General features: G+C 44.1%; 1 protein-coding gene across 1 annotated transcript; it reads right to left on the bottom strand.

Annotated features, from left to right (window-relative positions):
• Positions 1–245: 245 nt before the first annotated feature.
• LOC147448806 (dicarboxylate transporter 2.1, chloroplastic-like) lies at positions 246–26,024 on the bottom strand. The gene is made up of 6 exons (XM_086521464.1): positions 25,995–26,024; positions 25,608–25,636; positions 24,704–25,493; positions 1,853–2,166; positions 1,327–1,775; positions 246–535 (listed from the first exon to the last, which is right to left on the bottom strand). The coding sequence occupies exons 1-6, from the start codon at positions 26,022–26,024 to the stop codon at positions 420–422; spliced, it is 1,728 nt and encodes a 575-aa protein (XP_086377590.1). The 3' UTR covers positions 246–419.
• Positions 26,025–26,207: the final 183 nt, after the last annotated feature.

The raw sequence follows: 26,207 nt of genomic DNA on the forward strand, positions 1-26,207 counted from the left end.
AAATCATATTTGACTTTGGAAGAATTCTCTCTCTCTCTCTCTCTCTCTCTCTCTCTCTCTCTCTCTCTCTCTCTATATATATATATATATATATATATATATATAAAACAGGACTCGGGTTCAACTCTCCTCGTCAAATAGATATTTAAGGTCTTTTGGGATAGTTTCCTACGACGTTAAAACAATCTTCTCCTCTCTCTCTCTCTCTCTCTCTCTCTCATGCGCGCGTGCACACACACACACAATTCTCTTGACAAATACTCTTTGCTCAGTCCCAGGAAGCAATATGCTTGGGGTAAGTTCCATTTATACTCCCCATGAGGCCTTCAAATGTACCCTAAAAACTATGTACAAAAAAATACACTGAGTTACGAAAACTCAGAAGCAATGAACCTTATTGCACAAAGAAATATTGCTGGTCAGTAGAGTCCTAAAAATTTCCACCAACCAACGCCAACTGTGCCCCACAGAAGGCAATTCAACACTCCACAAATAAATCCAGTCCGAAACATTTCCGGTAGCTCCACATAACCAGCTGCATTTGACAAAGAACCCATCAATAAAACATAAATGCAATGGACTCAAAACCAAGTGAGTTAAGGTAAAGCTTGAAAAGGCTGATTCTGAACTTCCCTATACCCTTCTCACATGACCAATTGATAAATACATCGGTAGAGTACAAAATACAAGGAGTAAAAAATTGTGCACCAAGTAGAACCCATGATCCATTGCTAATAGCAGGTAGGTCTCTACAATTTTCGGAAAATAGAAAATCCTTTCAAAACTAGAAAAGATACACGAGGGAAGGGTGAGGAGGATTTTAAAAATAAAACTCAAATGTTGTTGGCAATGTAGAGTCCCAAATCATTTGGAAAGTCAAAGGACTTAGAACTCCCTTATAAGAAAGGTTTGAGGCATGCATATCGCTTGTGTATGTCTCTGTATATACTTTCCCTTATTTTTGCATTGCCTTTGGTGTTTCCTTTGTGGTTTCCATACGCTATGTAAATTGGGTCTTGCTTACCCTAAATTTTTGGAACATGGGTTGCTTAAATATTTGGTACTCTTTGATTTTCTTTGGTTCTTCTTGCTTACCCCAGATTTTTGGAACATGGGGCAGTGAGCACCCCACGTTCCAAAAATTTAGGGTAAGCAAGACCCAATTTAAACCCAAGAGCTATTGTGAATAGCAGTTAGCACACTCCTTTTTCTGACATAGATGGAAAAGGCAAATAGGAACCTACACAAGCATTCTTGACAAAAAAAACAAAACACATCCATCCTAAAGATGAGTATCCATGTACAGGCTTGGTGAAAACTTCTTACCTCCATAATAAACTGCAGCTTGTCCACTGCTGTAATGAGCAAGCCCACCAAAAAGGCTTGTGTTGTAGGCCAAGGAAAGGGCTGCGAGTACACCTGGGACGCCTGCAGCAATGTGCATTGCCAAGAATGCCGAATAAAGTGCCCCAACATGAGCCGTCTGGCTCGCAAACAGATAGTGAATTATAAAGTAAGCTGCTTGTAGTATAACAAAAGCTGCTGGCCATCCAAGGGAAAGAGAGAGGAGAACATTATCAACCCCATCTGCTAGCCATTGTACAATCCCAAGGCTTGTGAGCTGACTGGCCATGCCTACAAGCACTGCAAACCAGGCGAGTGTATCCCAAGCTGCCTTTTCATTTAAGCAATCATCCCAATCTAATACACCCAGCAACAGAAGGATAGATAGGCCAAGCATGGCAGTCACCACACTTGTGATACCTATCTGGCCCCTGAAAAACAACAAACTACTACTCATGAGCAGAACACGATCAGAATGCATGTATTTAGCGGTGGAAGATGTTCATACCCAAAAATCCAAAGTGTAACTGCAAACACCATCGTCACTATCATTATCCATTCATCCACTGTAATGGGACCCATCTCTTGCAGCTTCCTTGCTGCAAGAGCCGGTGCATCTGGAGTATCTTTGATTTCTGGAGGCGATAATTTGTAGAGTATTAGGGGGTTCACCAGGAGAGCAACAATGCCCGGCACGCTTGCTGCTTCAAACCACTCAACCCAAGGATTTGAAAACATGACACCCAACTCTTCGGCTAGCTTTATACACAAGAGGTTCTGGGCAGCTGCGGTTAGAAATAGAGCACTTGAATGTCCTGCAGCCTGTTGTCAAAGGTAACATGAACAGTTTTAGGCAAATGTGTATCCCTAATAGAAAATGCACAGATCAATAACTGGCATTTATGTATGTAAAACCATGAACATTGCCTATATAGCTTTACAAATGATGAAATGCAAGTGCCTGATTTTATTTTTTTAAGGGAAAACCTGATGAGTGTAGACGGCTGAATAGTCACTAGGTGGGAACGTCTTCTTAGAAGATGGGCAGTGAATTACTTAGTAATTACTAGAGTAATTACTACAATAAACCCGAAGTGTATAAATAGGGCCCATTACATTGTTATCGGGTTGGCAATTGTTATCACTTGGGTTAGCGCTTTGGCTATAATTGTACTTAAGCATCATTGGCAGTATTGTCGGCTGTACTTTTTCTCTGTAATCATATTCGCTGTAATCTTGATCTGTAATCCCAATCATGGCATATATTTCAGTTATACTTACTTCTCGTCCAGTCTTCTGAATCTGAACCTTATTTCCAGTACATAAGTCTGATTCTTATTTCAATATGCACATTTCAGTCTATTCTCTGATTTCTGTCCAGTCTGCTGTCTAAAATCTTCCCACACTAGTAGCTGAAATCTTTCAACACTGGAATTAGCTGTCTCAAGAGATCAGCTCCAATTCCATTTTGGCGATCACGGTGGCTCGAGCTAAAGCTCGTTGACTGAAAGACTCTTCTCCCAGTTGAAGTTTTCAGCAATGGCACCAAAGTCCAATCGTGACCGAAAATCTACCATTCGTGTGGACCCCATTCCTGAGGAGTCAGGAAGAGAGTCTGACCCCAAGCAAGAGAAAATGATTGATAATTAGGCTCAGGAGGAGCATAGTCAGGCTGATGAGGCGCAGGACTCACAGCACTCCAGTCATTCTCGTCGCCGACGGGCAGAACGGGAAGCACGAAAGGCAAAGAGTTCCAAGAGTTCTCAGTCTCGCCAAAGAGATGAGCATACCAAGGGCAGTAAGGGAAGTCACCGTACTTCTAGCAAACAAAACAGGGAAGACACTGATACTGAGACAGAGACAGAGATTGATTGGGATGCTGACACTGATAATTGCAAGAAGGCTCCCAAGCGTCATTCTGAAGCCAAGAAGAGAAGTGGCGGGATCAGAAGTAATCGAAATGATTACATAGCTTCCCTGAAGATTTCCTTTCCAATATTCAAAGGAGGGAAAAAGGATGATCCAGATGTTCCCATACAAGCTTTCGAGTAGTATGTTGAACTAAAAAACATTGATGAAGATGATTGGGGGGAATATTTTCCACAAACCTTGAAGGAGGCAGCGAGGAAATGATATTACCATTACCCTGCATGACAACTGAGATCATATAACAAATTGCTTAAGGCCTTCAAGTTGGAATATTCCGACAATCGAGGGGACGAGGATATTCTCTGTGAATTAGATAAGATCAAACAGAGGAATTTGTCAGTCCACAACTATGTAGAAAAGATAAAAGAGCTAACCAGGCAGTTGCAAGAACCGCCGTCTGAGAAGAGATTGAGGGCATGGTTTCTGAATGGATTCAGAAGCAAGAAGCTTAGGGAACAAGAAGTACCAGCCCCTACAAAAAAATTCAATGATCTGGTCCAAAGGGCATATAAGCTGGAACAGCAGGCTAAGAAGGAGAAGGGCCACAAGAAGCGAAAGACCAGTAGCAGTAGCTCTGCTACTGAAACTTCTGATTCTAGTGAAATATCCAGTAGCTCCGAGAGCAGCTCCAATGAACGAACAAAGGAGAAATCAAAGAAAGGATCATGGACCAAGAAAATTGAAAAGATGGCTAGGTAGATTACAGAAATTAGCAACACAAGACAGCCGGTTCAAAAGATGGAGACTTGGTGTTCAAAATGCAAATCCAAGGACCACATCTCCACTGAATGTCCACAATGTACCTACTGCAAGGTCTTTGGTTACCTATGGAATAATTGTGGCATCAGAATTCGTAAGAAAGGAAAGGATCTGTCAGTGGTTGCCTACACTGAACCAGTGAAGGTAGAACCAGTCAAAGTAGCTCAAGAGGAGAGACCAAGTACCAGTGGTACTGGTCAAGGACGTGGCAGATACCAACCAAGAATGGGCAGAGGAAGAGGAAGAGGCAACTTCTAGAACAGGAGCATGAATTGCTATACTTGTGGGAAGTATGGTCATTTTGCAGCCCAATGTCCAGATGCACCGGTAACGACTGCTACTAAGGCTAAGGCACCAGAGCCAGTCCCAGTCAGGGTGGTTACCAGGAGCAAGGGAGTAGTCATTGAAGAAATTCCAGACATTTCAGAAGTACCAGTCAATCCTAACAGCAGCAAGTGGACTCAACAAAGGGAAGTTTGGAAGGCCAAAGGTAAAGAAAAGGTGGTGGATGAGTGGCAAGAGCAGCGGGAACTAGCAACTAAAATCACGAAGGATTTAGCTAAGAAGCTGCCAGAGCAGCCGGAAAGTTCCGAAGCTAGAGTCATTCAGAGGATACCAGCCCAATCGACTGATAAAGATCAGTCAGTACCGGCCATGACAGAGACCATGTTGGCTGTGGTACATGGACTAGCTAATGAAATGGAAGTGGATGGAAAGAGTAGAAGCACTGCAAAAGAAGAGTGGCAGTGTGAAGATACCAGCTCTTCAAGCTCTGACAATCAATCTGACCAAGAGCGAGAAGAAATTCATGTGAAAATTTGTGATAGAATCCAGAAGCTGACTGTAGAGCTGGAGGATATAAGAAAGACCTTGCCTGAGGTGGCCAACTTTATCAAACAGCAGAGGAAGACTGAAGCAAAGGCCAAAGCAGTGGACCTGACGGCTGTCCGGGATGATGAAGTTCCACTTATTCAGGTAGACTACAAGGTCAGAAAGCAGTGGAAACCTCTCTCAAGCGTCATACTGGATGGAGCAGCAGGAGTCAACATAATGGGATCCCATCTTCAGCAAAGAATGGGTATCACTAATATAAAACCAGCACCATTCAAAGTAAGAATGGCAGATCATAGAGTCGTACAGGCGACGGGCATGATTGAAAACATGCAGATAAGAGTTGACAGGGAGAAATTCAAAACCAGTTTACTAGTCCTAGATGTGCAGGGAGCATATGGAATGCTACTAGGGCGCCCATGGTTAAGAACAGCACATGTTGTTCATGACTATGCAAACCAAACTTTGACCATAGAAGGGGCCAGTGGTGGCAGAATCCAAATCCAGACCAACAACACCAAGAGCTGGAAAAAGGAACGGAGGCCGAAGGAGTTGTGTCAGAAGTACAGAGCAAAGAAAATCGAGCGAATGCTAGCGGCTATGAACATATTCCCTTTGGCAAAAATCGACTTGAATGCAGTCTTGATGAACAAAGAGCAGGCTGACAAGCAGAAGAGACAATTCCCTGATCAGTTTACCGAAGTCAATGCAGGGGAAAGAACAGTTCAACTAACTGGAAGGATGGAGGAACCAGCTAATACTAGTATAGTAGAGGAACCAGTATGTTCTGAAGAGTACCCACTGGATCAGAATAATGATTCAGAAATGAATGGACCATCCTGGGAATATGCTGAAGAATCGACCAAACGAAAAGGAGGCGGACCAAACTGGTTGCTTCCAGACGATCAGGAAGTAGAAGAGTGGAACTTGGGATCATAGGAAAATCCTAGAATGATCAAGGTCAACAAGCACCTCAACCCGGCAATGAAGGAAAAGGCACGGAAAATGTTCCAGAACTATAAAGATGTGTTTGCATGGGAACATACAGATTTGAAGGGAGTAGATCCTGAAGTCTGTCAACACCGAATACCACTGAAACCCGATGCTAGACCAGTAAGATTGCAAAGATACCGGATGAACCCCAATTATGCAAAGAAGGTCAAACTAAAAAGAATGGGAAATTAAGAGTTTGTGTTGACTATAGGAAACAAATGCCCAGACTATTAAGGATCCATTTCCCTTACCTTTCACTAATATGTTGCTTGATGAGATCGCAGGATATGAGATGTATAGCTTCATGGATGGTTATAGCGGCTATAACCAGTTACAGATCGCTCCTGAAGATAGAGCTAAAACCACTTTCATCACTGAGTGGGGAGCTTTCATGTATCTAGATGGTGATGCCTTTTGGCCTGTGCAATGCACCAGCTACTTTTCAGCGGTGTATGATGGAGATGTTTAATGAATTTCTTCATCAGATGAGGACCAGCACCTTCTATTCCTAGAGATGGTTTTTAAACGCTGTCAGGAGAAGAGGATTTGTTTGAATCCATTCAAATCTGTTTTTCTAGTATGGAAGGGACAGCTACTGGGACATGTGGTTTCCCGCAATGGAATAGAGATGGCCAATGACAAAATACAGTGTGTTCAGCAAGCTAAAGCACCCAGAATTGCTTCAGAGTTGAGTTCTTTCTTAGGTTATGTGAATTTCTATAGAAGATTTGTACACAAGTTTGCTTCTCAAGCAGTACCACTATATGAGCTTACAAAGAAGACCAGTAAGTTCAACTAGACTGCTGAGTGTGAGGAGAGTTTCCAGAATTTGAAAAAAGCCATTACCAGTGAAGCAGTCCTTACGCAGCCGAATTGGGATATTATTTTTCACGTACATGTGGATGCTTCAGGATTGGCAATGGAGGCAATAATAGCTCAGCCAGATGGCAGAACAGACTATCCGGGTTATTTCTGCTAGTCGCAGATTCAGTCAGGCTGAACAAGGCTATACGACTACTGAGAGAGAAGCCCTCAGAATGGTTTTTAGCGCCACGAAGTTCAGGCATTACCTGTTGGGAGAGTTATTCCATTTTTATGTGGATCATCAAGCTCTTTTGTTTCTGATTAACAAAGTCATTATTCAAGGCAGGCTGATAAGATGGATGATGTTCCTTACGGAATTTGAATTCCGAATTTTCCATAAGCTTGGCCGAAACCACTGTGGAGCTGATTTTCTTTCAAGGAGTACAGAAGGATATTCAGAATCACCCTTGAGAGATGAGCCAGTGCATGCTGATTTATTTCAGTTAGAGGCAGAAGAATCAGTGGATCCTGAATGGTATGATATTTATCAATTCCTTTCCCAAGGTGCCTTTCCAGAGGATTGGAAGCAGAATCACAAGAAAGCTCTGATCATAAAAAGTCTGAAATTTACCATCATAGGAGGATTACTTTATCAATTGGGTGTGGATGGTATACTTCGACGATGTGTCCCTATGGAAGGAAGAATGCAAGTGATTTCAGAAGCGCATAATGGTGAGTCTGGTGGACACTTTTCCAACGAAGTAACCTACAAGAAGATTCTGCAAGCTGGTCTGTGGTGGCAAACACTGATTGCTGATGTCAGAAGTTTTTGTAAAACTTGTGACATATGCCAAAGAATGGGCCGACCAACAGCTGCAGATATGACTCCCTTAATGCCAATACAACCATTGGGAGTATTCATGAAATGGGGACTGGATTTTATGGGACCTTTTAAGAAGGTGACTCCCAGGAAGAACGAGTACATAGTGATGGCTACTTGTTATGTTACCAAGTGGGTTGAAGCTAAGGCTCTTCCTGACAACACAGCCAAGTCAACTGCAAGGTTTCTGTTTGAGAATATTGTCAGCCGATATGGATGTCCAGTAGAGATTGTGACCAATCAAGGAACACATTTTATCAATGACACTATGGAAATCCTATTGGATATGCTTTCAGTCAAGCATCGGAAACCTACTCCTTACTATCCTAGATGCAATGGACAGGCTGAAAGTAGCAATAAGACAATAAAGACTATTCTCACTAAGGTGGTGCAAAAGAAACCAGACCAATGGGATTTGAAACTTCAGACTGCTCTATGGGCTTATAGGACAGCTTATAAGGTAACTACTAGAATGACACCATTCAGAATGGTGTATGGTACTGAAGCTGTGGTTCCTATGGAGTTTGTAATCCCCAGTCTGAGAATGGCTGTGAAGTATGGATTAAACTTCAACCATAATCTTAAGAAAAGGCTGGATGAACTGATGCAGTTAGATGAACTCAAGCAACGGGCTATATTGGAACAAGAAATTGTTCAACAACGAAGGAAACACTGGCATGATCGCCGAATTAAAGTTCGAGAATTCCAGAAAGGAGACTTAGTGCTTCTATATCAGTCTAAACTGGGTCCAAAGAAGCCGAACTTGAAGATTGCCAGGGCAGGACCTTTTGAGGTTGATTGGGTCTTCTCCAATGGCACTAGAAGCCATTGCATTTGCATTTCGGATGCCCAATGAGCCCAAACCTTCTGTGGCAACTGCGCAGCAAATAAGTATCGCCCTAAAGGAGGATGAAACGGCTAGACGAAAGCGCAAGGCCAGTGCTCAAGGAGTTCCAGTAGCACGACTGGAAGCCTCCGCTGCTTACAGGTTTGTAGCTAAAGCAGTAAGCCTTAAGAATAACCCAACGTATGTATCCGAAAAATTGTTTGCTATGCTGTTGGCCAAGATTCTGGATCCACAAGTCCAAATAAACCTTTGTCAAATTCTCTCGCATAATGTACTCCAGCAGACTGCCAAGCTAAAATCTCAAACTGTTTTCAAGGCATGGTATGTTTGGCAATTTCTATATTAGGCTATTGCTGCAGATGTTAATGACCAGGTAAAGCAGGCTTGGAGTGAGAAGCCAATTTCTAAACCAAAGAGAATTGAACTGTCCTCAGACGACGAGGAAACAGATAGTCAAACCATTTCCACCGACCTGAAAAGAAAAGCAACTACAGATGAAGCTGGCAGCTCAAAGAAGTAAAAAATTACATTGACTAAAAGCAGTGAGTTTTTGAAACAAATAGAAGGCCAGGTCAAGGCAGTAAGCACTGAGAAAGCTGAAGTGAGTCAGATTGAGCAGCAATCTGACGACGAGGAAACAGATAGTCAAACCATTTCCACCGACCTGAAAAGAAAAGCAACTACAGATGAAGCTGGCAGCTCAAAGAAGTCAAAAATTACATTGACTAAAAGCAGTGAGTTTTTGAAACAAATAGAAGGCCAGGTCAAGGCAGTAAGCACTGAGAAAGCTGAAGTGAGTCAGATTGAGCAGCAATCTGCTCAGACGACTGTGGCTGACCAGCCAGTTGTAAAAAGTACAGTTGCTACTAGGTCTGGGAAAGATTATGTCAAACCAGTCACTGTTGAGAAGATAACAGACCAGTCAGGGGACAAAGGCAAGAGTCAACTGGACAAAGGGAAAGGTCCAGCGTTCTCAAATTGGCCTGGTGGAGTTCCATAAGATACTGGTAACCCTCTCTAGTAAAACAAGATAAGTTGCAGCAAATGCAGACTCTGAAATTGAGAGGGCATCTTCTGCTCAACAAAGCTGATTATGCAACTTTACCCTACGTGGCTCCAGTGGCAATATATGAGCCTATTGATTCTGATCCAACCACAGTCAAAGACAGATGTTCAGTCCTTATACAGTCTTCTTGGAATACCATTGTCAGCTGTATGGGACAACTGGTGGAGGCTGCTGGATCAAAAGAAGAAGTCAAAAAGCTCAAAGCTGACTTGGCAGAAGCACAGCATCAGATTGTAACGCTCCAGAAACCCCAGGAAGTGCAGAACATACAACACAGGGTACTGGAAGCTCAATCAAAAAGGACTCATGAGTTGTTAAACAAAAAGATAGCTAAGGCTGAATCTGAAATCATGATCATCAAGAGTCAAAGGAATGAAGCACTGAGAGCGGACGAGCGAGCTGAAACAATGCTTAGGATGAAGCGGGCGGAATTCAGAAAGCTGCTACTGCACCATACAGCTTTGAAGGCTTCGCTGACTGAAAGATACATCTACAATAGCTTGTCTGAAATTTTAAACCCCTCAGGCAATGTTGTTTTCAACTTGGAGAATTTAAAGTCCTTGGTGGAAAGTATGAAGAGCGATTTGCAGGACAAGGTGGGTGAGTTCAATAATGCTCTGATGAACCAAGCTATAATGGATTATATTGAGCAGCAGACTTCCCCAGATGAGGATGAAGAAGAGGAAGAAGATGAAGCTAATCAGGAGGAGGATGATCAAGAAGCTGGGCATACAAAGGATGATGATGATGCCCCACCACCATCTCCACCTCCAGGACCTGGTACTAGTGGGACAGGGCCAAATGAAGGAGGACAGTCACAGCCAGACCAAAATGAGGGCCAGCAGGAAGGACAGGACAAAGAGCACCAGTCGGGTAATCAGCAGAAGAGCAGCAGCCCAGTAACACTGGAAATCAGCCAACTGATCAGTCCCATCTCAGCAGAGATGCTAAAGGGAAAATGAAAGTACAGGATGAGGGACCAGTTTTGTTGATCATCAGCATTCACTGCAGCTCATTACCTTAAATAGGTAACTAAGACATCAACAGGCCTCCATCACCAGACAATATCTGGAGGATGATGCTCTCTGGACTGACTTGGAAAGATTTCAAAAACTATATGTGGGAGCCAAGGAAATGGTAGAACATTGGAAATCAGCAGCTTTCCATGATAAAGAAGCTTGCCGACTACCTGCACATCCCAGTACAGTCCAGCTGTTGGAACGAATTCCTGAATGGATACTCAATGTTGATGAGAGAGTGGTAAACCCGCACTGGCAAAGGCAGTCTACTGCAGATTGTCGTTCCCTAGCTCTGGAACTCGAACTTCTGTTGGGTAACAAACCAACTTACCGCTGTATGAAGGATGTTAGGATACAACTCAAGGACGTTTTGGTACAAATGCAAGCTGCCAGAGGTGTTTTGGATCAGAGAGTCAAAGCCATTCTTGAGGACCAAGCAACCACTAGCAGAGGACCTCAAACGCAAATGTCAGTAGGAGCACAGGCAACTGCTCTCCGAACACTGTTCCAGCTAGTAAGAATCACCAGAAAGATGATGCAGCAGGAGAATCGGGCTATTCTCAATTTCTTAGAATTTGTGTCTGATTCTCCAGTTCTCTTGTATGCTGTTCCAGCAAGAGAAACCGAGCTCCCAAGATTCTTTCCAGCGCTGTATCCTCAACATCAAGAACCAGTGGATCGTCTCACATACTTCAATATTACTGATGAGCTTCAGGATTGGTATGAGCGGTCAACTGTGGAATGAAAGACTTGGAAGACGTTGATCAATGATGCTCTCCAAATCAATGACATTCAAGCAATGAAAGAGGAGCTGCATAGGATTCAGCTGTGTATGGGCCAGTGGAAGATTCAAGTCAGAGGACTGACTAGAATTACTAATCAGTTGCTACAACTTACGGTCGAATCTTCCAAATTACCTGAAAAAGACATTGCAGCAAAGACAGGTCTAGCACCACAGTACAGGGAGATGGCTGAGATTCTTTTCGAAGCTCGAGTCAAACTAATCAACCTCTTACATAAGGATGGATCCATACTGCTTCGCATTGTCATAAGCTGGCCAGAACCAGACTAAGTATGGGCAGGCGTACACTCTATGATCCTGACACCAAAACCTATCATTCTCTCACGCCTTATGAGGTAGAGATGACCGCCGACCGGCGGGATCAGCTTGAGCAGGAGGCCATTTACCGACTGATTCAGAAGGAGAATGCTGGTGCTGGGACTTCTCAGGCACCGTCCCGGTCAAAGAGCAAAGGCAAAAGGAAGACGGTGCAATGGAAGGATACTGGGTAGTTCCATCTCAGAATTCAGTGGCGACTTTTCTTCTCAGCAGGCAGGGAGAGATGACAGCTCCACCTTGGCCTTTTCAGCTGCCTCTCGCAATCCCTGGTCCTTCTTGAACTCCTACTTGTAATCTTTGAATGGCCACTCTCTCAGTGGTCAAGCTGGCATCCCAACATCAGAACCACACGATGGATTTTTCAGTCTCACATCAGAATCAGACAGGGGAATTTTTCAAAAATTTTGGAATCTTGCCAAAATTCAAGAAAGCAGGGAAGGATGTAGACGACTGAATAGTCACTAGGTGGGAATGTCTTCTTAGAAGATGTGCAGCGAATTACTTAGTAATTACTACAGTAAACCCGAAGTGTATAAATAGGGCCCATTACATTGTTATCGAGTTGGCAATTGTTATCACTTGGGTTAGCGCTTTGGCTATAATTGTACTTGAGCATCATTGGCAGTATTGTCAGCTGTACTTTCTCTCTGTAATCATATTCGCTGTAATCTTGATCTGTAATCCCAATCATGGCATATATTTCAGTTATACTTACTTCTCGTCCAGTCTTCTGAATCTAAATCTGAATCTGAACCTTATTTCCAGTACATAAGTCTGATTCTTATTTCAGTATCCACATTTCAGTCTAGTCTCTGATTTCTCTCCAGTCTGCTGTCTGAAATCTTCCCACACTAGTAGTTGAAATCTTTCAACACTGGAATTAGTTGTCTTAAGAGATCAGCTCCAATTCCATTTTGGATAACCAGTCTGACTCTGTTATAAATGGCATTAAGAATGAAGAAATTCAAGACCTTTAGGCATTGTATGCATCCAAAACTACTAACACATGTTGGAGAGATCATATGGTAAGGCAGAGACATACAATGGTGTTTGCGTAGCATTAATCCCTCGTTAATGACTTGTAAATGTATGCTTAAAATTACCATACGATGCAGCCTATTAGGCTAAATTAAGGGAATGACTAGAGATAATTGGGGGATGCACTTTCCACCTCCCAAATCAGATAGAATAACCCCAACTCAAGGTGCCCCTTTCTCCCTCTCATCAAGATAAGCCAATCAACATTAAGTTCCAAATCAATCAATGTCTGAATTTTGTCCCATTTTGCTATCGATGTGTTTTCTCTAACTAGGGAGCGTGCTCAGTGTCACACTGTTAGGACAAGGCTCTGTAGGAGACAACAAGACAGGAGCTGGCAACAAAGAGGCTACATAGAGTCTCAGTTTGATCTTAAGTATGAAGTTTAAGTCTTAATTATATGATTAGCACCACTAATCCTCACACCAATGCTGGTACAATGGCTAAATGCTGAATACTGAGTATTGCACGCTGATGCTGAACTGATGCAAATGCTATGGCATATCCGATGCTAAGGCTAGAAAAGCTAGTGCTGAAATGTTGAGACTGATTCTGAAAACATTGGTCTGAGGCTAAAAATGCTTACTATTGCTGGTGCTGAAAGCGCTGAATGCTGGTGCTGAAAACACTGAATGCTGGTGCTGAGAACGTTGAAAACTGGTGTTGAGGTACTGCGGGTACTTAGTACTTGTATTGCAGATACTGACTTATGCTTGAGAAGTGACCCCTGGGGTCACTTATATATGAACTTAAAGCTGGGTCGCGCAATCCAGCTTAAAGACCCCACAATTTCTAAAATAAATGCCTATTCTTATTAAGTGGCTTAAGTGACTTTTCAAATGCCTATATGCTGAACTGACTGTACTATGCAAGAGAGGGTATACAACTATGATCTGTCTAAATATGCACATCCTGCTAAAGGCTCACAAAATGCCAGGCTAGATCCTAAGCTAACTAAGACTGACGCTAGACTGTAGCAATAGCTTGTCCACGTGGCTATGCAATATGCACGTGGCATCCCCCTTGTTAAAGGTGAGGCACAATTGCCGAACTTCTTCATGTGTTGAATGCTTCTGATGCTTGTGGATGCATAAGCCAATGAAAACTCCTCCAAACTGTGGATACTGCGGATGTAGGTACTATTAAGACGTAAACACAGACCATACGAGTTACTAGGTAGCCTTACTATTGTTGCAGAATACCAACCTTGTGTTGACTTTGCCTTGCAAGCAAGTACTACCACTTGAATTATCCTGTCGTGAAAACATTGCAGGTGAAGATGAAAGGTAAGGGTGCTCAAACGTATTTTCAAGGGTTGGTTGTCGACGGAAGTGGATGCACGCTACATGCGAATGCGAATGCAGAAAGGATGAGGGATTCTTTCTCCAACACCTAACCGCACACAAGGCAAGCAAATCTTGGTATTCAAGATCTGGAATTTCGTGTATCCGATGTCGATCTTCATTCAAAGCGATGAAGACGGGAGCCCGCCCGATGCACGATGGACTAAGGGGTGGTAGTGGCTAATAAGTCCGGGGTCAGGGCGCGAAGCTTCTTTGAGAAAAAAAAATCTGAGAGAGGTTCTTCGAGTTCTTGGTTTTGCTTAAATACTTGGTTCTTTCCTTGAGTTCGAGAAGCTGAACCACGCACAGAGCTCTGATACTAACGTCAGGTGCAGCCTAAGTGTTTAAGGATTTAGCTGGGATCTAGTACTTCACACAAAGACAAGGTTACTTTATTTCTTGAAAAGAGAAACTGAACTAAAGACAATGAAGGAGAGAGAGAGAGAGAGAGAGACGACACTGCATGTCGGGTCCCAACCACCCTCAAGGGCCCCCTTGCTCTGTTGCCAGAGCAAGTACTTGCTTTATTTACTTACACAAATGCTCGTACAATGGATAAAAGTTGAATATTGAGTATTGCATGTTGATGTTGAACTGATGTAAAACGCTAGGACAAATCCGATGCTGAGGCTAGAAATGCTGATGCTGACATGCTGAGGCTGAATCTGAAAACACTGATCTGATTTGACCCGAAGCTAAATCTGAAAACGTTGGTCTGAGGCTAAAATTGTTGATTGAATGCTGGTGCTGAAAACGTTGAACACTGGTGTTGAAAACGATGCATGCTGGTGCTAAGAACGCTGAATACTAGTACTTGGTACTTGTACTGCGGGTACTGACTTATGCTTGAGAAGTGGCCCCTAGGGTCACTTATATATGAACTTAAAGCTAGGTTAGGCAATCCAACTTAAAAATCCCACGATTTCTAAAATAATTGCCTATCCTTATTAAGTGATTAAGTGATGGCTATTAAGTGTTCATATGGCTATATGCAGAACTGACTGTATGTCTCGTGACACATCCCAACCCTATGTGTCCGTGGACAAGCTACACCACAGCAAGGTTCAGTCAGTCCAGTCAAGTCTAGATTAGCAGTGATCTGGCACTTTTGTGAGTCTATTCGTAGACCGTGCATGCCCAGTCACTTAGCATAGATGCATATCCTCCGGTTGCACACAGCATGATCATCGGAATTCCCATCAGAATCCATTAGCATCAGTTAGGGTAATTTTCCAGTGCATTTAGCCTATTTTCCTATTTATTGGTTATTTTCACTTATTATTTTTAAGTGACTTTCCAACAAAAGTAGGTAGGGCAATTTTGCTAAGTTAATATATAAGCAAACCCAAGTTAGCACTTTCTAGCAGAAGAGGCAGCAGGAGCTTCCCGCTCAACAGGAAACTTCTCAACAGTACCCCCCCCTCATGACCCCCCATCGCCAGATCAGCCCATTACCTGGCGTTTTTCTCCCCTTCCATCAAGACCGTTGCCTAGCGTTTTTCCCTTAGCCTCAACTGCACCATCAGCGTTTTGAAGTCATGACCCAGATCAGCCATTAGCGTTTTGCTAACGCCAGCCATGCTGAGATTTTCCAGCGTTTTCAGCCAAGTACTAACGCCAGCAGATCTGCAAACACTTAGCGTTTTGGATCTGCAATCTCAGCGTTTTTTATCAGCAAATTCAGCATTGAAAACAGAGATCTTCAGCCCATGGAACAATAGTAGATCAGCCCCCAGTTGGTTGCAGAAGTCCCCCCATCTTTAGCCAAAGAAAACGCAGCCAAAACAGTCATTTTCAGCCACCGAAACAGTCCCGAAAAACAGCAGTTAGAAGACCACAGATTTCAGCCATCAAGTCATCGTCGTCACCACCGTCATCGTCATCGGCATAGTCCAAGTTGCATCAATCCATTGCATTCGCATTGTACACCTTTGTGCAATCAAAGTAGACCACTCTCGCCGACGAGAGTGGGGCCTTCGGAGGAGGGTTTTACAACCTCTCGGGTGTCGTATCTCTTCTCTCTCCTTCTCTCAGTCTCATTCACTTGCACGCACAATATCCACTCACTTTGTTCGTGATCATAGCATTCTCCATAAGACGGAAAGCTCTCTCTTTCCCTAAGAACTAAAAGGAACCTTGAGCAATAAAGATCACTAATCTTGAGAAAATACAACTTTCATTCCGCTGCACCTTACACTGTACTATGCAAGACAGGGTATGCAATTATGACCTCCCTAATCATGCACGTCCAGAGGCTCACAAAATGCCAGGCTAGATCCTAAGCTAACTAAGAGTGATGCTAGACTGTAGCAATAGCTTGTCCACGTGGCTCAAGTGCAATGCACATGTGACATGTGCGGCTTGGGGACGAATCCTGAAACTCAAAAAGTGTGAAAGGGGCTTGTAAAGGCAACGAGGAGTTTTTGGAGCGGCTTGGGGGATTTTTTGAAACTTTCAGGAGTGCGAGGAGGAAGATAATTTATCACACCTACCTGCAAGATGGCCCTGCCTTGGAGGAGCGCAGCAACAAAGTAAACGGGGATAATTATGCTCATTGAAACTTGATCATGCGACTCTGATTTTCACAAAAAGTCTCATGGGACATCATCGATGGCTCAGAGACACATTCTACGAGGGACAACAATAATAGATACACCTGCCTTTAGGATGAGGAGCACCTCAAAATCATGTGTTGATTGGGATATGAGCAATGCAAAGGCGATGTCAACCATTGCGGAGTCTCTCAAGAAGGAAATTTCTCCAGCCATACAAACTTTGAACTTTGAAGACCACCAATGCAATGTGGTCCAAGCTCATCATAATGTTTGATCAAGATTCTACAATGCGAGATGTCACCCTCCTTGGACAGTTATTTTCCATCAAGTTTGAAACCCGAAGTTCCATGCTATCTTTTCTACTGAAGGCAAAGGTTACTCATGATCAACTATCGGCTATGAAAAGTGCATTGACTAGTACTCAGTTACCTGCTTTGATACTCACGAAATTGCCTGAGGAGTACGAAACAGTGTCTAGGACACTACGCTTCCAAATGACAAAGGAAAAGCTGAAATTTGGCATCTCGGCTCTTTTCTCATCGAGGAGGAAGCTAAGTGTTAGGTGCAGCGGAATGATTGTTTGCGCTTTGCTCAAGATGAGTGCTCCGAACTGTGCTCAAGGTTCCTTTTGTTCTTATGGAAGGAAGAGCCTTCCCTTCTTAATGAGAGAATGCTATGATCACAAACAAAGTGAATGGACACTGTGCGTGCAAGTGTATGAGTCTGAGAGAGAGAGAGAGAAGAGAAATACGACACCAAAGACATTGTAAAACCCTCCTCCGAAGGCCCCACTCTCGTCAACGAGAGTGGTCTACTTATGATTGCACAAAGTGGTACAATGATGATGCATGGAAACTGATGCAACTCGGGGCTATGTCGGTGACGACGACGGGGATGGCGACACTGACCTAAGGGCTGAAATCTGCAAGCTTTTAACGGCTGTCCAAAAACGCTATCTGCTGAAAATCTGGGACTGTTTGGGGCTGCTGAAAACGCAGATTTGGCTACTGTTTTTATGCTGCTGAAAACGCTGAAATAGCCTGATGAAAACGCTGGCCTGCTGCTGCGTTTCAATGCTGAAAAAACGCTGATTTGGTCTGCTGCATTTGGGCTGAAAAACGCTGATGGGACTGCTGCGTTTGGGCTAATCTGGAAACGCTAGGGCAAGGGATGTTGCGGTCAAGCCAATGCTGAAAATGCCCAGGCAAGGAATGTGCTAGCGATGAGAAAAACGGTAGGGCTGGTGGTTGGTTGAAAATCGCCAAGGCTGGGGGGTTCTTCATGGTTCTTGCTGAGAAGGTGCCTGTTGAGCAGTGGAGCTCCTGCTGCCTTTTCTGCCATTTAGTGCTAACTTTGGTTGGCTTATATATTTTCTTACCCAAATTGCCCTACCTACTTTTGTTGAAAAGTCACTTAAATTAATAAGTGAAAAATGTCAAAAATAGGGAAAATAGACTAAAATCACTGGAAAATTCTCCTGACTAATTCTAATGGACTCTGATGGGAATGCTTATGATCATGCTATGTGCAACCAGAGGATATGCATCTATACTAAGTGACTGGGCATGCACGGTCTACGAATAGACACGCAAAAGTGCCAGATCACTTCTAATCTAGACTGACTGGACTGACTGAACCCTGATCATCTTGTAGCTTGTCCACGGACACATAAGGTTGGATGTGTCACGTGACATCCCCTCCTTTTCAAAGTGAGGTACTGGTACCAAATTGTATGGCATCGAGGGAGATCACCAACAGCATCCGGAATCCTAGAAGGGACTCTTCGCAGGCCCACTCCGATGTGTGGGTCGTGCGGTACTTGAACTTCATAAAGGTCTGCAATGCCTGCTTCTTTGGGCCGCGCCGAAAGCGACACAGTCTTTTATGGCTCCTTTGATGCTTCAACTTCGTCGAGGGTCGATCTTCTTTCTTCTTCAAGAATCTCCATGGCTGAAAATTCTTGAAACCATTTCCAACACAAAACCATGAACATACATATTCCATGTAAAATGAATGGAAAAAATCTTGTCTTCCTCAAAGACTGTGCATGCAATGTAGATGAACAAAGAGACGGAGTGCCAAACCGTTTACCACACACACGCAAACAATGAGATCGAATCTTGTTCTTCGGATCTAAAGCAATCAACTGTGGCAATTCACAACGGAAATGCACATGCTTGGTGCTCATACTTTCATGTGCTCTTTCTACAAATGTGTCATGCCAAGGAAGAGACATGGAATATGACTTCCTTACATACATACTTTTCAGCTTTTCGTGAAAAATCCGCATACATTCGTGCTCATTCATGAGCGAAACGTGCTCAACGTACAATATGTCATGCCTAAGAAAAGGGATCACATAAAGACGCTAACTAAAATACAGGAAACGATCACGAATGAAACACTCGAACAATGCGTGTGTATCAATCATGCAAACGCATAATACTTCCTGTGAGGGTTCTTTGGACCTAGGCTCGAGAGCCAAGATCGGTTCTTCCTGAATGATCGAATCGTCCTGTGGGGGTTCTTTGGACCTCGACTCGAAAGCCAAAATCGATTCTTCGTGATTGATCGAATCTACAACGAGGCTAGCTTCGCTAGAAAAAGCATCCACTAACACATCATCCTTGTGAACAATCACATCATCTTCATGCAACTCATCATACTTGTGGGAAATCACATCTTGATCATGCAAATCATCATGCTTGTCTTTATCATCCAAATCATCATGCTTATCATTGTCAATCAAATCATCATGCTGCTCACAATCATGCAAATCCTGTGTGTCATGTTTTGGAGAAGAAGAGACTGAGAGAGTCTCCGTTCCCCAAATCTCTTGCATCTGTGCCTGAACTTGAGAATAGAGTCGCCAGAACTCTTTGTTTTGTCGGTCGCTCTGTTCTTGTATTGCTTTGGCTTCCTTCCTTGCTGCTTCTCTTTCTGCTCTTCTTTCTACGTGTCTGCGTTCCATTTCTGCCATTCTTTCAACATATCTTGCTTCGCATTCTAACTTCCTTTCCATAAACATCTGGTCCAACTTCTCTATAGGAGTTAGTGCAATCCTTGACGTAGATGGGGAAGGGTCGAACAAACCTCCTGGTGGGGAAAATTCTTCTTTGCCTCTCTCATGCTCATCACCTCCAAGCGAAGTATCCATTCCACTTCAAGTGATGACCATTCTGAAGTCGTGGGTTCTTGTGGGTTCTTGTGGTCTTGGGTTCTTAAGTTCACAAGGAACTTGGGTTCTTGAGGTTCTTGAGGTTTTCTTTCGCTTGCAAACCGTGTTTGAGAAGGATCTTCTCTTCACCCGAGTTCTACTCCTTTCCGTGGGCGTACCCCTTGGCGGCCTTGCGCTCACACCAAAGTTGCTTTTTCCCACCTCACGTCGATTGGCCGGCCGCTAAGTGCACGGTCCGCTCTCAATGAGTGAAAAGAGGCACAAGGGGAGGCTAGACAAGCCCTTCTTTCCTCGGATTCCTATCACTCTTCAACAACACGATTAGGAATCGACACGCCTAAGCGAACTTGGGTTCATGCGACCTCAACAAGCAAAAAAAAATTATGTGGTTCTTGTGGTTCTTTCCTTGAGTGATACAGAACACTGCCAAAGCTCTGATACCAATGTTAGGAGCAGCGGAATGATTGTTTGCGCTTTGCTCAAGATGAGTGCTCCGAACTGTGCTCAAGGTTCCTTTTGTTCTTATGGAAGGAAGAGCCTTCCCTTCTTAATGAGAGAATGCTATGATCACAAAGAAAGTGAATGGACACTGTGCGTGCAAGTGTATGAGACTGAGAGATAGAGAGAGAAGAGAGATACGACACTAGAGACGTTGTAAAACCCTCCTCTGAAGGCCCCACTCTCGTCAGCGAGAGTGGTCTACTTATGATTGCACAAAGTGGTACAATGATGATGCATGGAAACTGATGCAACTCGGGGCTATGTCGGTGACGACGAAGGGGATGGCGACACTGACCTAAGGGCTGAAATCTGCAAGCTTTTAATGGCTGTCCAAAAACGCTATCTGCTGAAAATCTGGGACTGTTTGGGGCTGCTGAAAATGCAGATTTGGCTGCTGTATTTATGCTGCTGAAAACGCTGAAATAGCCTGATGAAAACGCTGGCCTGCTGCTGCGTTTTAATGCTGAAAAAACGCTGATTTGGTCTGCTGCATTTGGGCTGAAAAACGCTGATGGGACTGCTGCGTTTGGGCTGATCTGGAAACGCTAGGGCAAGGGATGTTGCGGTCAAGCCAATGCTGAAAGCGCCCAGCCAAGGAATCTGCTAGCGATGAGAAAAACGCTAGGGCTGGTGGTTGATGGAAAATCGCTAAGGCTGGGGGGTTCTTGATGGTTCTTGCTGAGAAGGTGCCTGTTGAGCGGTGGAGCTCCTGCTGCCTCTTCTGCCATTTAGTGCTAACTTTGGTTGGCTTATATATTTTCTTACCCAAATTGCCCTACCTACTTTTGTTGGAAAGTCACTTAAATTAATAAGTGAAAAATGTCAAAAATAAAGAAAATAGGCTAAAATCACTGGAAAATTCTCCTGACTGATTCTGATGGATTCTGATGGGAATGCTTATGATCATGTTGTGTGCAACCAGAGGATATGCATCTATACTAAGTGACTGGGCATGCACGGTCTACGAATAGACTCACAAAAGTGCCAGTTCACTTCTAATCTAGACTGACTGGACTGACTGAACCCTGATCATGCTGTAGCTTGTCCACGGACACATAGGGTTGGATGTGTCACGTGATACTAAGTTAACCACTCGAGGAAAAATTCAAATTTCTACTAAAGGTGGTGAAGCACTTGCTGCTTCGTATTCTAAAAAGAAGTCTACTAGCCATTGTTACAACTGTGGAAAACATGCTCATTTGTCCCAGGATCGCAGATCTAAAGGCAAAGACAAAAGCAAGCATGATGAGGAAAGCAGTGATAGTGACTCAGGGAAGGACACGAGGGGAATGGCCACTGTGGTAGAGACTACACTAGCAAGGGCTCCAACCTTCTAGTCACGGGAGGTGTTGTCGCAACTTGCTTCAACCAGGGAGAAGCTTGTGAGCGGCAGAGAGGGGCAAACATTGCTCCCAACATATGATTTAGACCCATGTGTTGGAGTTCAAATTATTGGTGTTTGAACCCCTGGATCGGAGTTCGAGGCACATGCATCTGGTAAGGAACCAACGCGAGGTATAAAAACACTATCCAATGTTGTTCGAAGTTCATTGTCTAGGAAAGTTTGGACGTGATATGTTCATAGTTCACGAACGAGGATTCTTGGACGTAGTGTGGTCCAGAGTTCATTGTCTAGGAAAGTTTGGACGTGGTGTGTTCACAATTCACCAATGGGGATTCTTGGACATAGTGTGCTCCACATTTCACTTTTCCATGAGGCAATTGGTGCTCAAGATGGCATTCTTCTCAGGTGACAAGTTGCCAAGTGCAACGGAATTGAAATGGTGACAAGATCTAGATTTTACACTTCCACAAATTTTTACTTCTTCCTTGCATTAATGATTGCAGCTTCGCATGAGAGGTGGTTCCTTTTATTTCCCTGAAGCAAGGGAAAGAGAGATGTAGAGTTCAGGCATCTCTCTTGGTTCGTCCAATTGGTCCCACTTTCTCCCGAGTGTACAGGTGCTAGGAAGTGAGGGTTGTTTTGTGGCGTGCCCGGCTAGTGTGAGGTAGGTTTTTCATGTCACGTTTTGCTTAGACATGCTCAATTCCATAGCCATATAGGCTCCTTCTGCCCTAGGGTATTTCCCACCCTCGGTTTCTAGTGCCCTCCAGAGCATTCTAGCCCTTTCTACTATTTTCCCATTTATGGGAAAATAGTAGCCAGGTTGTGGGGGGGCTAATGCTGGGTTGAGCATATCTGAGTAGTGCCTATATATAGACACCAAGGGGGTCATCTACAGGGCATGTTCTCAGCTTGCAGGGCGCCCAAGGTTGGGGCCCTTTGATAGCGTTTCCGGCCGCCAGGAGGGGGGGTGTACCTGCGTTTTCTACAGCCGCTCCCCTAGCGTTTTTCCAAGCAGCCTGATGGCGTTTCTGCTGGGCAGCCATGTTGACTACTTGCTAGCGCTCCTTCCATAGGGGCAATGGGCAGCAAGTTTCCCCCCTTCGTTTCTTCCCCTTAGGACATTTGTTCAGTAGCAATCAGAGGCATAGCACCATCCTTGTGTGCTGGCCCAAGAAAGCAGAGCTCCAATTTTCTCTCTCTCTCTCTCTCTCTCTCTCTCTCTCTCTCTCTCTCTCTCTCTCTCTCTCTCTCTCTCTCTCTCTGTTCTTCCTTGATGCCAAGAGGTGGATCTATGTTGGGGTTTCCGGCCCATGTTGAGACCGTGACAATGGTCTCGTGTGCAGGAGCAATAGGCCGTGTCAGTAGCAGTCGCAGTTGTGTGCACCTCACGTCTATCGAGTTGGCATGTTAATCCAATGCCGGATCACCATTGGTCACTTGTATGAGCAGATTGCTATCAGCATGGAGAGCCTTTCCCTTATCTCTCTCTCATTCTCAGATATCCTGTCTCTCTACCTCAGTGTGATCTCTCTTCTCCATAAGTGTGCCTTATTCATGTGTTTGGCATTGCAGGTGTTCTAGATCGGAGTCGAGGTGCCCACCGGATCACGAGCCGGTTCTTGTCTTCATTGCATCTTCCGCCACCACCTTTGACAAGAGAGAGATAGAGATGTGCAAAGCGGGAGAGAGAGAGAGAGGGGGGTGTCACAAAGTGATGACATGGCGGACAGCAGAAACCCTAATTTCTGCCAAAAACCCTAAAATTCCTGCAAACCCTAATTCTTGCAGAAACCCTAATTTCCGGAAATCACGGAGGCTTTTTTTTTCTTTTCTTTTTTTCTTTTTTTTTTATGAGCGACGCGAATCTTGCTTTTTCTCTACGAAATGAGAAAGAGAGAGAGAATGCTTTTGCTTTCAAGTTTTGACTCTGTGTGTGTGTGTGTGTGTGTGTGTGTGTGTGTGTGAGAGAGAGAGAGAGAGAGAGAGAGAGAGAGAGAGAGAGAGCAGTTGCTTTTGACTTGAAGCTTTTGGGGCTCTGCTTTTGGGCATCCCTTGTAACCTTTAAATTAGTGGTGAGGGCCTCACTTCTCAGAGCATCTGGACGCAGAGTCTGAGAGTGAATCCCAACCCACTCTCTTGTACTTTGAATTGATTAATACAAAAAGAAATACAGAAAGGGGCGCCAGTCTTTGGGGCCAATATCTCTAGGCACAGAACTCCGCCGGGCCAGTGCAAATCTATTGTGTTCTGTGAATTGTTTTGAAGTGATTATTTAGTGCTGTCGCGATTGATTCTTGACTTGGAGTGTCCAAGTTTGTTTAAGGGAAGGGGGGGGGGGGGGGGGGGGGGGGGGGGGAGAATGACACCCAATGGAGTCCCAACCAACCCTCGCAAGGGCCCCCCACACCATTGCCAATGTGGTATTTGCTTTTGATTGCATAAATGGAATGTACACACATGCAATACCTCAACTGCAGACTCTACTGACTCGAATGGGGAATATCTGAGGGATTCAACGAAGCAAGGGAATTCTAACGATTTAGATTGAGGTGCCAATGGACAAGGGAGGCCAATGGGAACAACAGGTCAAACAGCACAAGAAAAGAACAGAGAGGTAAGCAAGGTCCACTGGATAATTTGGTCAAGGGTGCTTTTTGGTCCTCGATGCAAAGTAGATGGATATATCTAGAAAATAACAAAGCAATAACATGGGAAACAACAGTGGACTTCAAAGAGCTTCATTCACTTGCATTCCTCAACCAATGGGCCTTAATATACTATGAGAGCATCATTTATAAATGCTACATTTTATCTTGTTAAGCTACATAACAACAACCACATTCATTCCTACTACAGTTGTTCACATTTAAGCAGCCAAACTAATTTTACATTGATTACAATACAAGTGGCCAGGCCAAGAAGGGAGTATACATTCCTAGTGGCTTTGATCTTCTCTCTATTTCTTTGCATTTTTTTCTTACGTGTGTTTGGTTGCAGATAATGAATGTTTTTTATATTGTTAGCCTTTGATCAATCCTTAGAAGCGACCATGTGATCCCTTGTATAATGGTAAAGTTCAGATAATGGAGGGAAGACGTGGCGCTCAAAACTATTAAAGGTGAAGAGCAATAACTTAGTTCAAAAGTACCTGAAACTGACATTGGACAAGAAAAGAACCCAGCTTCTTTGACGACACATCGTTCGGCTTGCTACCAGCTGACACAGAGAGAGACTGGATAATAGGCAGGAACACACCACCCGCTCGTGCTGTTGTGCTGGGCATGGCCGGAGCAATCAATGCTTCGCTGACAGTAAGCCCATAAGAAAGTCCAAGAGTGCTTCTGCCCATCATCTTCACGAACAAAGTTGCAATGCGGTCCCCGAGTCCAGTCTTTACAAACCCTCTTGCAAAGAAGAAAGAGATGACGATGAGCCATATAACCTCATTGGTGAAGGCGCCGAATGCTGCTGAGAAAGGCAATGTGCCTGTTGCGACAGAAAGAGTGAGCGTAAAGAACGCCCAAGCGCCGACAGGCAAGGGACCAGAGACAAGGCCCATGATGGTTGTGAGGAAAATTGAAAGCAGCTGCCATGCTTGAGGGGAAAGAGTTTCTGGTCTGGGGAGGAGAGTATATACACAGAGGCCAATACCAAGTGAAAGAGCAAGAGGCAGGGGTTTGGCTCCATTCCAGATGATTGGTATGTCTTTTCTCTGCGTCCCAACCTCTGCTTCCACATATTCCTTATCGTTCTCTGCATATGCAACATCGTCTTTTTCTGTTACCCGATCTTTCTCTCTGAAAGCAGCCCACAATAGCAGGGGCTTCGACTGATGTTTGGCAAGAACGCTTCGTGAGAATGTGAAATGGCTGGAGCTTAGGCCTGCTTTGATCGCAAATGGAGCTTGAGAAAGGGACTCACTACGGCAGCAAAATCTTCTGATGAAATGTGGTTGCAGAATGAGACCCTCCATTCGAGGAAAAAAAAAAACAAAACAATAAAAATTAAAATTAAAAAATAGGCCTAGTGCACCCAACCAATGCACCACACACCTGCTGTAGGCTATGGGAATCCAGAATCTCTGCCAACCAATCAGAGTGAATGCCTTCACAAGTTCGCACTTTCCTCTCTCACTCTGGAATCTGAGGCTCTCTGTAATTTGAACGTAAGGGTATTTTCACAATTTAGGGCACTTGCACACCACTGGACACTAGATGGCCACCTTTACACACCAAAAATAAGGCTTGGTTCACACTGGCCCACACAACATACATTTTTCATAGGTGGATCAATGGGTTTCATAGGTGGCACTTCAAACTGCACATTCGCCTCTCTTCACAACAACTTAGGGCGCTTACACACCACTAGACACCGGATGTCGAGTTGCACCTTTACGCACCAAAAATAAGGCTTGGTTCACACTACCGCACGCAACATACCTTTTGATTAGGTGGACCAATGGGTTTCATAGGTGGCAATTCTAACTGCACATTCACCTCTCTTCACAACAGCTTAGGGCGTTTGCACACCACTGGACACTAGATGGTGAGTTGCACCTTTACACACCAAAACAAGACTTGGTTGACATCGTCGCACAGGACGTACATTTTTCATAGGTGGACCAATGGTAGCACGTGCCTAAATTGAGGCAA

This window comes from Adiantum capillus-veneris, chromosome 10, assembly GCF_014529385.1.
Source record: "Adiantum capillus-veneris isolate H3 chromosome 10, ASM1452938v2, whole genome shotgun sequence".
NCBI lineage: Eukaryota > Viridiplantae > Streptophyta > Polypodiopsida > Polypodiales > Pteridaceae > Adiantum > Adiantum capillus-veneris.